This window comes from Malaclemys terrapin, chromosome 6 (genome assembly GCF_027887155.1).
Source record: "Malaclemys terrapin pileata isolate rMalTer1 chromosome 6, rMalTer1.hap1, whole genome shotgun sequence".
Classification (NCBI taxonomy): Eukaryota; Metazoa; Chordata; order Testudines; family Emydidae; genus Malaclemys; species Malaclemys terrapin.
This window is the reverse complement of record NC_071510.1, coordinates 101,473,504-101,486,703: the sequence shown is the minus strand read 5'-3', so window position 1 is coordinate 101,486,703 and position 13,200 is coordinate 101,473,504. Positions and strand designations below refer to the sequence as shown.

General features: G+C 37.7%; 1 protein-coding gene across 1 annotated transcript in view; it reads left to right on the top strand.

The window, feature by feature from the left end:
* Nucleotides 1-13,200, top strand: part of ITGA1 (integrin subunit alpha 1) — a 121,077-nt gene that overhangs the window by 91,741 nt on the left and 16,136 nt on the right. The window contains exons 16-23 of the mRNA XM_054031426.1: nt 415-581; nt 917-1,053; nt 2,719-2,829; nt 3,448-3,533; nt 3,729-3,864; nt 9,320-9,400; nt 11,689-11,765; nt 12,542-12,631. Of these exons, the coding sequence (XP_053887401.1) occupies nt 415-581; nt 917-1,053; nt 2,719-2,829; nt 3,448-3,533; nt 3,729-3,864; nt 9,320-9,400; nt 11,689-11,765; nt 12,542-12,631 (885 nt within the window). The remainder of the gene's footprint in view (nt 1-414; nt 582-916; nt 1,054-2,718; nt 2,830-3,447; nt 3,534-3,728; nt 3,865-9,319; nt 9,401-11,688; nt 11,766-12,541; nt 12,632-13,200) is intronic.

Genomic DNA, 13,200 nt, shown 5'->3' with positions numbered 1-13,200 from the left:
GCACCACTTCCAATGTCGACGCTTTCCCCGTTAGTGTGGACTCACAAAGTCGAATTACTGTCCTTAGTGTGGACACACACGTTCGACTTTGCAATATCGATTCCAAAAATTCGATTTAAGTAAAATCGAACTACTCTCGTAGTGTAGACAAGGCCTAAGTCACTTAGCTGCTTCTGAAAATCTTATCCTTTGTGCATGTCTAAGGAAGGTCTGAAGAGTATTCCAGTAACTGCTCCCTTCCCATTATACAGTATACCTTTATAGTATGTAGAGTATATGTCATTATCTGCCTATATCACTATATGTATGTTCAGTAATGTACAGTATTGCATAGTTTGACAAGTTTGTTTTTAAAATGCTAAAAGATTTACATTATTATTTAAGGGTCTTCTTTCCTATTGATGTTTTCTTAAGGTCTCGTGATGTAGCTGAAGTAAATGTTTCCATGAATTTCACACCCAATAAAATCAATATAGAAAAGAAAAACTGTAATACAGATAAAAAAGAGACAGTATGCATAAATGTCACAATTTGTTTTGAAGTCAGACTAAAGTCTAAAGAAGATACAATATATGAAACCAGTAAGTAGACAGCACCAAGTCATCGAATCTTTGCATGAAAACCTGTTCTATTTGCATTTGGGGTTGATGGGTTTGTTTTGGGTTATTTGTTGTTTTGGTTTGTTTTTTGGTTTTGGTAGGTTGATTTGGGTTCCCCCCCCAAAAAATAGCATGCAACTATGAAATTATTTTTTAAGTTTGGTATTCAAAATTTATAACAAAATTAAAATTGTTAAAATGTTGTTACAGTTTAAAAAAAAAACAGCAAAAATAAACTGGGAGAGAAAAGAGTAGGGAGATGTCTATTGCTTTTAATCCTATCCACATAGGTTGTATTATTTCAATTATCTTTGTAGGTATACAGTATTGGGCTACACTTGATTCACAAAGACGGCTACCTCGAAGCTTGTTCATGGAAAGTCAAGAAAGGAAGATACAAAAAAATATCACTGTCAAAGGGTCAGAATGTATTAAACATAACTTCTACGTGTTGGCAAGTAAATCATATAAAGTGGCTATATTTTCTCATTGTTACATTACAGTTATCTCTAAGTGCATTTTATTGCATTAGTGCTAAAATAGATTAAAAAGGCTCCTTACATTCACAATCATTGTCAATAGCCAGTATACACATTATTAATCCAATTTCATAGTATTAATATTTCTTTGACTATATATTCTCCTAGCTCAATTTATTTTTATTTCTTTGCTATTTATATTTAAAAGGTGAATAACACAATTGGGCTGAATTCATCAGCCATGTAAAGGATGGTGGATGACTTAGATGTGGGCAAAAGAGTGAAATGAAAGTGTAATTTGCACATGTAACTCTAAATCTCCATAATTAGGGTTGGGACAGAGTATGTGTGAGATGACCAGAGCTAGACCTCTTTACTGTAAAAAAATAAATGTAAAGCAGTTAGTAAAGACCATTATGATCATTGGCTTTATAGAATCATTAGGGATTTACACTATTTGATACCTATTCTTAAAACATCTAGAGCTGAATGCTCAAAAGGATTTAGGCATTGTGACACTGAGCCCAATGACTGACCCAACTGACTCTTTACTCAGGAAAGAATGAGAGCACAAGCATGAAAATAACTCTGTAGCCTGATGCTTGGAGTATCACCCAGGATGTGAGAGACACAGCATCCAGTCCCCTACTTCAATGATACTTTCATTATTTATCCACAGTGCAACATCTTCAACAGGAGAGACAGAGGAGCTCCCTATATCAGAATATCCCAAAGCCTAATGGTTAGAGCATCAAAGCTGCTTTGTGTAAGCTCACCTATGGGAGCCCAATCCATTAGGCAGCGTGTGAGCATGTCTACTGCATCGGGCCTCTTGGGCGAGTTAGGGGGCCAAACACCTTGCTTCTCCTGATCTGTGAATCATGCAGGGTCTTAGGTGGGAGATAGGCATCTGGACACTCACAGGGAGGCAGCAGTGCACACGCTCAGAAACACAGGTGCCTTAGGAGCTTTTACAGCAAAAACTCAGGTGGTGGGCGAGTTTAGATGCCTACAAGGTCATTGGGAGTTTTGTGTATCACAGTGGTCCCAGAACTGGGAAATAGGCACCTAACATAGGGACTTAGGTGCCTAACTCCTTTTGTGTACCCAGATCCTAGCAACTCCACAGTTGCTTGCTGAAAAAATTACCCTACTGGTATATGATGCATAACACATAGATTTGCTTGAACGTGCAATATGTGTAAGAATAATGGGCACAAATTCATCCCTGGCACAAAAGGGCACTCCATTCATGTCAGTGGGCCTCGTATCTCCCTATTCCAGGGCTGGCTTTGGTTCATTGAGAAGAATAAAAGAAACTATAAATGTTGACGCTTTTAAGATGATCTTGAATGATCGTGCATTGGTAGAGGGATGGACTAGATGACCTTTTGTGATCCTGTGGGACATGTATTTTGAAGGTTTTGTTTGGAAACATGCCAGTTTGTCATCATTAGCTAGCTACACCAAGTTGTTCCTTTTTCAGATATTTTTCCTACACTGTGGTTCGGGTGAGAATGTGACTGAAAAATAAAGCACCTGGGAGGTTCTCCATATTTATTCTCCTTTAGCGGCTTCCATACCAATGGTGGTTTTAAGGGAAAATTTCATAATAACAGTTTCATTTGTTTCATTTCTAGGACAAGCCTGATTTTCAGGACTCTGTAAAGTTTTTGTTGGAGTTCAATTTTTCCGACCCAGAGAATGGTCCAGTTCTCGATAGTGACCAGCCGAACGCAGTGTATGAATATGTAAGACATTAAGGTTCATTGCTAATATCTAGAGTATTTAAGATGATATTCACCCCTCTCCAGACAGCCCCTGCAAGGCCCAGAGATGGATGGCTTAGTCCATAAATTGGCCAGGGTTGGCCAGTGAGGGTGGAGGGGCTAGGCTGGGAGATGCATTCTCCCATGAAACTTCCATTGGTGGGGACTTTGACTTCAGTGGGATTTGAATCAGGTTGTGAAACTCTAACTGAATTTTAAAGCTGAGTGACCTGCCCACATAGGGCACTCAATGAAAGGAGGCAACTGTATCTAATCTACAAATTAGAGCAGGGGAATGTGTCAGGACTCATTGGTACTATTCACAATTTTGCCACTGACTCACTCTGTGATCTTGGGTAAATCACTTAACCTTTCTGTTCACCCATTCATAGGTATTCCTCTTCTGCAGCTGGGTAATAACACCTAACTATTTTACAGGGTCAAGGGAGGCTTCATTAACTAATACCAACAAAGGTCTCTATGACAGTCCCACAAAAGGTGTTTTATAATGTAAAATACGATAATGACTTGAAATGATACTTACATTTTGATTATACTTATAACAAAATGTGAATACAACTATCAATATTATTGTTGCAGATTCCTTTCACAAAAGACTGTGGAATCAAAAATAAATGTATTACAGATCTGGTTCTGAATATAACAGCAAGTATAGCTGGAGACAGGTAACTACACTGAAACTTAATATAGCTGCCATACTAATAAAATAAAGATTCTGTGCTCTAATAGAATATTAGTGATCAGCATTTTCTCAATCAAAGACAAAACAGTATGACCATGGAAAAAGTTCCATAGCTTAATTTTTTTTTATCAGTTTGGAAAGTAAAGATAATTAACACAATTTTTATTTTATTTTACAGTTCCCCTCCATTCATCATAAAGTCAAGCAATGATAAGTTCAACGTGTTACTGTCTGTCAAGAATAAAAAAGACAGTGCCTATAATACCAGAGTCTTAGTAAAGTACTCTCCAAACATTATTTTTGCTGGAATTGAGGTATAGATTTTTCAATTTATCACAATCTGGGTTAGTGGAGAGATTTGAGGGGGTTGCTGTATTAATCTGCTAAACTAGGGACATCAGTTTGAGAATTATCATGGGACTAAAATTTCTTAGGCCAGTGCAAACCAAGCACCATTATGGCCTTTAAGGAAATGGGTGAGAAACGGTACTGTTCAATTGAAGATGGTGTCAGAGTAGTGAAGATACATAAGGCCTAAATCTGCCTTCACTTACACCAGAGAGATGGGTGGGTGAGGTAATATCTTGTATTGGACCAACTTCTGTTGGTGAGAGGGACAAGCTTTCAAGCTTCACAGAGCTTCTCCTTATGTTCCTCAGCTTTAGCCTCAACACTCTCGTTATCTTCTCCAGACCTGAGGAAGAGCTCTGAAGTTTGAAAGCTCATCCCTTCCATCAACCGAAGTGGGTCCAATAAAAGATATTACCTCACCCACCTTGTCTCTCTTATATCCTGGGACCGACACAGCAAAAGCAGCAAAGCAAATTCACTTACATCAGGAAGATGGTGTAACTCTTTTGACTTAAGGGGACCATATTCATTGGTATAAGTGAGAAGAGAAATCAGTTCCATGAATGCAGTCTTGGAGGAGGCTCTGCATCAAGTCATCATAGTTGAAGGGCAAGAAGGAGTACCTAAATCAGCAACAGTTGGGAAGAGGGGGATTATGAAATGCACGGGAAGGAGAGAATAACAATATGTGCTTTGCTGACATTCTGATGTCCGGGGTATGGGGAAGCACCTTATCAGTTAAAACAAATATTAATATAATAAACATGATGATCTCAGGGCTATAGAAAGTTAATGATAAACAATTCTGAAGTTACCAAGATGACCTGTTTGATTAGATGTCAAGGATTTAAAATGTTTTTGATCTATTTATCATGGGCCTGGTTTTTAAAAATGTGCATGTAATTATGTGCCTAAGTGTGTACACAGTTTCCACCATTATGTGCACAAATCAAGTATTTGTGCATACAAATGGCCAGTTGGACCCAGTGCTTGATTGCACGATTCCTGGTGTGTACTGAGTAAATGCTAGATTTATGAGGAGTCATGGTAATTGTGTCTGCAAGTAGGTGTCATTGTGCATGCATTTTTGTGCATTCTGAGTACGAAACAAGAACATTACAGGAGAAGTGTAAACAAGCCAAGACAGCTGGGAAAGAAGAAGTAAAAGCATTGCACAAAGCAGTGAGGAAATCACAAATGTTGGACAAGAAAAGTCTTGGAATGAAGAGGCTCAACAACTGGCAGAAGCAGCAACAAAGCAAGATATGAAAACAATATACAAAAAGGTTAAGTTGTATAGAAACACAATCAGGCCAACAATGCAAGTTGTAAGAAAGGCTTCAGTGAACTAACAACAAATGCCGAAGAGGTGATGGAAGTCTGGAAGGAGCATTTTGAGAAAATGCTGAACCCTGTAGCTAATCCATATTTTCCAGATATGCTAGCTGATCAGGGCAGAATGAATATCAGCACTGAACTACCATCAGAAAAAGAAACAGAAAGAGCAGTGAAGCAGTTTAAACATGGAAAAGCTGCAGAAATGAACAGCATAACAGCTGAACTGCTAAAACCAGTGGGACAAGTGCTATCGGAGCATTAGGAAGTGCCAATAGTTGTGCCAATCCTGAAGAAAGGAGATCTTGCCAGTCTGAATAATTATAAAGGTCTAAGCTAATTATCAGTACTGGGGAAAAATAATGTTGAAAATAATTGTTAGCAGATTAAGGCAAGTTTTAGAATAAGTAAGGAGGAAGTGTGGCTTCAGACCAGGGCGAAGTTGCATTAATCAGATATTTACAATCTGACAGTCAATAGGGGGGGAAAAAGGTGGGAATGTGGATTAAAGATGTCTAGATGGTAGATGAGATAGAGGGTGTGACATTGTGTGATCTAGAATTAAGTTCTTTAGCTTATGCAGATGACATTGTACAACTGCCAGACACCTTTGATTTAAATATGATACTCTTCACTACCATGGAAAATTGGTGTAGTCAACTTGGACTTGCAATAAATGCCAAGAAGATGAAGTGATTGCATCTTGTGAAATGGACAATAGATGAAGTGTTGAAAAGCAGCAGTGGTGAAGCCACAGAACAAGTGAAATCTTATGTGTACCTAGGAAGCTTTATCATTGTCGATGGTTCCCTCAAGGATGAGCTTAAAACATGTACTTTGGCTACCAAAGTGAAAATTTATCAAGCCAGTTTATTAACAGTAGAACTCTGGAAGTAGCTGTATTAAATGGAATGGATATCAGAAGGCTTTAGGCAGGAGAGATCAGATTTCTTTGAAAGATGGCAGGTATGAAGTGGGATGATGATAAAAGAAATGAAGTTAGGAGGAGAGTAGAATGTGAAATCAGAGATAGTTATGAGATTGGCTGCAATAAAAAATATTCTAATGGTGGGGACATTGGACAAGATAAATGCTAGATAGGAAGACAAAGAAAATAATGCAAAACACAACCAGGGTCAGTGAGACCTAGAGAACGACCAGAGACTTGGTAATGGAACATCATATGCAGGGACATGACCAAGCTGGGCTTCATGGAGGTACAAATCATGGTCAGGAATGAATCATAAGACTGGAAGGGACTTCGAGAGGTCATCTAGTCCAGTCCCCTGCACTCATGGCAGGACTAAGTATTATCTAGCCCATTCCTGACAGGTGTTTGTCTAACCTGCTCTTAAAAATCTCCAATGATGGAGATTCCACAAACTCCCTAGGCAATTTATTACAGTGCTTAACCACCCTGACAGTTAGGAAGTTTTTCCTAAATTCCAACCTAAATCTCCCTTGCTGCAATTTAAACTCATTGCTTCTTGTCCTATCCACAGAGGTTAAGAAAAACAATTTTTCTTCTTCCTCCTTGTAACAACCTTTTACGTACTTGAAAACTGTTATCATGTCCCCTCAGTCTTCTCTTTTCCAGACTAAACAAACCCCGTTTTTTTCAGTCTTCCCTCATAGGTCATGTTTTCTAGACCTTTAATCATTTTTGTCACTCTTCTCTGGATTTTCTCCAATTTGTCCACATCCTTCCTGAAATGTGGCACCCAGAACTGGACACAATATTCCACTTGAAGCCTAACCAGCACAGAGTAGAGTGGAAGAATTACTTTTCGTGTCTTACTTACAACACTCCTGCTAATACATCCCAGAATGAAGTGTGGTTTTTGTTGTTGTTGTTGTGGTGGTGGTGGTGGTTTGGTTTTTTTTTTTTTTTTTTGCAACAGCATTACATACGTTGACTCATGTTTAGCTTGTGGTCCACTATGACCCCCAGACCTCTTTTTCTCAGTACTCCTTCCTAGGCAGTCCTTTCCCATTTTGTATGTATGCAACTGATTGTTCCTTCCTAAGTGGAGTACTTTGCATTTGTCCTTATTGAATTTCATCCTATTTACTTCAGACCATTTCTCCAGTTTGTCCAGATCATTTTGAATTTTAATCCTATCCTCCAAAGCTCTTGCACCCCTCCCAGCTTGGTATCATCCGCAAACTTTATAATTGTAATCTCTATGCTATTATCCAAATCGTTGATAAAGATATTGAACAGAACCGGACCCAAAACTGATCCCTGTGGGACCCCACTCATTATGTCCTTCCAGCATTACTTTGAACCACTGATAACTACTCTCTGGGAATGGTTTTCCAACCAGTTTTGCACCCACTTTATAGTAGCTCCATCTAGGTTGTATTTCCCTAGTTTGTTTATGAGAAGGTCATGTGAGACAGTATCAAAAGCTTTACTAAAGTCAAGATATACCACGTCTACCGCTTCCCTCCTAGCCAGAAGCTTGTTACCCTGTCAAAGAAAGCTATCAGGTTGGTTTGACAGGATTTGTTTTTGACAAATCCATGCTGACTGTCACTTATCACCTTATTATCTTCTAGATGTTTGCAAATTGATTGCTTAAGTATTTGCTCCATTATCTTTATGGGTACAGAAGTTAAGTTGACTGGTCTGTAATTCCCCGGGTTGTCCTTATTTCCCTTTTTATAGATAGGAAAAGGGCAAATATAGTGCCAGTCTTCTGGAATCTCTCCAGTCTTCCATGACTTTTCAAAGATAATCACTAATGGCTCAGATATCTTCTCAGTAAGCTCCTTGAGTATTCTAGGATGCATTTCATCAGGCCCTGGTGACTTGAAGACATCTAATTTGTCTATGTAATTTTTAACTTATTCATTTCCTATTTTAGCCTCTTCTGATCCTACCTCATTTTCACTGGTAGTCACTATGTTAGATGTCCAATCACCACCAGCCTTCTTGGTGAAAAACAAAACAAAGAAGTCATTAAGCACCTCTGCCATTTCCACATTTTCTGTTATTATTTTCCCCCTTCATTGAGTAATGGGCCTACCCAGTTCTTTTTCTTCCTCTTGCTTCCAGCGTATTTGTAGAATGTTTTCTTGTTACCCTTTATGTCATTAGCTAGTTTGATCTTGTTTTGTGCCTTGACCTTTCTAATTTTGTCCCTACATACTTGTGTTAGTTGTTTAGGTCAAATTACAAAGGATGAATGTGGTTTCCGCTTTTTGTAGGATTCTTTTTTATTTTTAGATCATTGAAGATCTCTTGGTTAAGCTTAGGTGGTCTCTTCCCATACTTCCTATTTTTCTTACGCAGTGGGATAGTTTGCTCTTGTGCCCTTAATAATGTCTCTTTGAAAAACTACCAACTGTCTTCAGTTGTTTTTCCCCTTAGACTAGCTTCCCATAGGATCTTATCTACCAAATCCCTGAGTTTGCTAAAGTCTGCCTTCTTGAAATCCATTGTCTTTATTTTGCTGTTCTCCCTCCTACCATTCCTTAGAATCATGAACTCCTTATTTCATGAACACTTTCACTCAAGCTGAAAATCAAATCTGTTTGTCAAAATCAAATCTAGAACAGCCTCTCCCCTAGTAGCTTTCTCCACCTTCTGAAATAAAAAATTGTCTCCAATACATTCCAAGAACTTGTTGGATACTTTGTGCCCTGCTGTGTTATTTTCCCAACCGATGCCTGAGTAGTTGAAGTCCCCCATCACTGAATGGTGACACTGTACTGCTCCCCATATTTGTAAAGATGCATTGGAATGAGAAGAGAATTCTTTTGCACATATACATATTTTAAACTCGAGCCCTATGCATTTTGTGAAGTTCTCTGTACACTTTCACTGATAAACAATAATAGTAACTCTGATATAACAATATTATGATAACTATTTTACGTTATGAAACAAATGTAGACAGTCCTATCCATTAACAATTTGAATTTTAAATGATGATGATGATGATGGAAAGTGACAATTATTACAAAGAATATGTGATATACTTCTGGACTGTTTAATTTTTAATTAAAACTTTTTTTAAAAAATGTTGCACATAAAAGTGAAATCATTCTTGTAATTATGTGACTCTTTCTGTCTAGGATATACAGAAAGATAGTTGTGAATCCAATCACAATATTACCTGTAAAGTGGGATACCCTTTCCTAAAGTCTGGAGAAGAGGTAGGAAACTGTTAATGGAATATTTTTGGAGAGGACAGCAGCCCTGTATGGCAGCTGTCCATCCTGATCAGTTATGTATTTATGCACCAATTAAGGTTTCTAGATGTAAATAAATCTCAAATCTAAATCTCAAACAACTCATGTCAATGAAAAAAGAACCCTCACATGCGAGATAGGCAAACATCAAACTTTCCCCAGATCGCTCTGGGGCTTACTCAAGAGATAGGTGTCTGGATTCTTCTAGTGAGGCAGTAGTGCACATGCCCAGAGAGAGCTTTTACCCTGGAAATATAGGCACTGATTTTACATGCCTAAGGGTTCAGCAGGAGTTTTGTGGATCACAGTGGAGCCTGAAATAGAGATTTAGGTACCTAAACCTGAAATTTAATCCCCTAGTACCTTGTGAATCCCACCCCTTGTGCTGCTACACTGGCTACAGGTCCCTACTAACTCTGTCCTGGCTCTTTGGAAGTGAGGCATCAATGCTAGAGATGGTGTTCAAGGAGTTCTCCAGCACAGAGTGGCTTATAACCTCTACATTAATGATGTAGCCCATTGCTCTGTTTGTGGTGTGGAAAACTATATTCATATGAAATCTCAGTTTCTTTTAGACTTTCCATGAGTGACCTAGCTGAGTTTACAAAATATAAATTAGCTAGATGAAAGAAAATGTTCTATAACCTCAACATTTTGCACAAGAAATGTTTAAACAATTGTAACCTATTTCTTTATATTTTAGGAATAAATTTCTGGTAGCTCAGATGTATTCTTTAGTGATTAAATCAAATGTCCAAATGCAGCATTTTAAATTGGGACTTCAATGTCTGTAAAATAGCTTAAAATAAGGACAATAAATTGCTCTAGGATAAAATGTCTTATTCCTTTGGGGTACACCAAATCTTGTGTAGATATAATAAATTACCTTAGATTCTCTCTCACACACCAACATACACACTTTTCCAATTCCAGTCTCTGACCAGTAGCAACTAGATAAGCTGTTCTTACCATGTAGACAAATCAGGACAAAACCCACTACTTATTGTTCCCATTCACAACTTAAGAGTCTTCTCATTTTACTTCCCAACTGAAATTGCCAGGTCTGTGGCTAGAGTCCTTCAATTCCCACTCAATCTGAAAATCAAGATGTTTCATACCCTCATTTGCATTCCGATATTAACAATAATTGGCTGATAAACAGTCCCAGCAAATTCCTGTTCTAGGCCTCTTCCTGACTTCCTTATATGCTCAAATTGCCCAGACAATGTTCTCTGGATCTGTTATACGAAAGTTGTGCACACAATTAAACCAATGGAGAAATAAAGAGCTTGAATTCAAACTCCTTCAGATTAACAAACTGTAAGCTTGTTATATCACATAATTACCAAATGCTACATTTTCATTAAACCAAAACTGCTACAGTGTAATCTGTCTAGTGATGCTGAGAGGCATGTTTAGAACAGAACTTCCAAAACCTTCCAAGTGACCATGTTAGGCTATATTGGCCTTAATTATAGTCATCAGTAAATTGTTGTAAAATTCAGGATTCTTTATTTGTTTAGATTTATTCAATAGATTTAAAAAATGCTTATTCAACACTCTAGGTACCTTTGCCATGTATTAAAAGTGCCATCACATTAGTATGAAGAAATGAAAACTCAGCAGCCTCTTCTAAATGAGGAAGGGAAACAGCCCACTCCAGCTATACTACCAAGGCTTTGTGTACAGACCCCTTCCCAAAGGCCTGATAGCTGTTGTACCAGGCTCTCAGGATCAACAGATGTAGGATTCTTAAATCAAGGAAATTAAATTTACAAATTAGAATTTAAATATGCAATTTTATTTTAATGACCTTTTTTACACACATTATATATTCAATTTTATTCTGGGTCACCAGTTTTGAAAAATTGGCCCTGCAGTGTAATAATCTGGTTGCTATTGGATTTCCTTTTTATTTTGGACAAAATCCTACTCATTCAGTTAGAGGGGTAGCCGTGTTAGTCTGGATCTGTAAAAAGCAACAGAGTCCTGTGTCACCTTATAGACTAACAAAAGTATTGGAGCATAAGCTTTCATGGGTGAATACCCACTTCATCAGACACTGTTAGTCTATAAGGTGCCACAGGACTCTTTGTCGCTTCATTCAGTTAGATGGACTAAAAACTGAGTGTGGACTCCAAGATTTTTGACTTAGGAATTTAGCCAGTTTTCATCTGAATACCTTTTAACGTTTAGCTGAGTTTTAGTCTCCTTTTCTTAGTATCTTTTTAAAATATATTTTCTCCCCCCAGATTTCTTTCAGAATAGTATTCCAATTCAATGCTTCTTATCTTCTGGAAAATGCTACTGTTCAAGTGTATGTAACAAGGTTAGTTACCAAAATTACTGCTTTTATATCTCAAGCTTTCCTTTTAGTCACTGTATAGCTTGCACTCCAGCTGATATGAGAGAGATGTTTTTTGGGGGGTTTGGTTTTTTTTTTTTTTCCAAAAGAGAATATTGAATGTCTAGAATGGCCAGCTTTAGAGATGTACAGAACTATTGGTTGGTTTGAGGCTATCAAATGAGATAGATTAAATAAATGGACATTCATTTATAGAGGCCAATGAGACACAAGTGACTCAGATTTGCTAGCCTCAACCACAGAAGACATCTGTTCTGATCACAAAATGACCATACATTGTAATACAATTTGCAGTCTCTGCCAAGGAGAGAGACCTTGGCCTTAAATAGCAATGGTGTTGCAGCAAGTCAAGATTGAGGTGCCTTGCCATAGCTGCATGGGTAAATTGTACTGCACCTGCCTGTAATATATACTGTCACAGGAAATTACAGGGATTGTGTGATGGAGATGGCCCCTACTTGATATAATGTAGCTATTTTCAATCTACAGCAGTTTGTATTCTCATTTCTACAAGGGTGTAATTTTGACTTTGGCCTAATGCAGTATGTACCTTTTACTTACTGGAAAGAGCCATTTCAATTTATTTTTAAAAGACCATAATTAACTTGAAGTGGCCAGTGGGGTTTTTTATATCCACAGCTGCAGGTATTTCAGTCTCTCAGAGCCCTCCCCACCAACTATACGTACTGTGTACTGAGGAGTATCATAATCTGACCAGAGTGGTGTGTGTTCTGTTCTAGTGACAGCGAAGAACCACTTGAGACCCTGACTGACAATGGAGGAGACATTAGAATCCCAGTAAAATATGAAATAGGATTAAAATTTTTCAGGTATTAATGTTTTTCTGTACTTAATTTTCTAGTATGGGATACAACAAACATTTAAAGAGACTATGTTAGCTTGTACTTGGTAATGTACACAAAAGACAAACACTGGTCTCGTGAATAAAAGGCAAGGGGTTTATTGAAATGGACCAGACAATGTCCATAGCAGACTGCAGCCACTTTTTATTTATTTGCATGTGATTTATAGTGACTAGTGCAATAGCAACTTTTGCTGACTCTCAGACTTTGTTCTGTTCATTCAGAGGTGTGTCAGGTGCATTAGAAAGCACAGCTTTCCCCTCCCAGTGAAAACTAGCATTTTGTATTGGCCCTCTATTGTATTTTATTTATAAGATTTCATAAATTAGCCTTAATTTCCAGATTCTCAAAAGCCTTTTATCAGTTCACATATACATTTTTAACTCAAGGGTTCTGCCATAGTAAAAATGTATTCTTTGCTCTCAGGAACAGTTGAAATTAAGTTGAGTTCTATCCTTAGAAATATGTGTACAGGGTATGCCTACATATATCAATATGGGATGTGCTGTGTGTATATTTGTATATGTAAATGATTA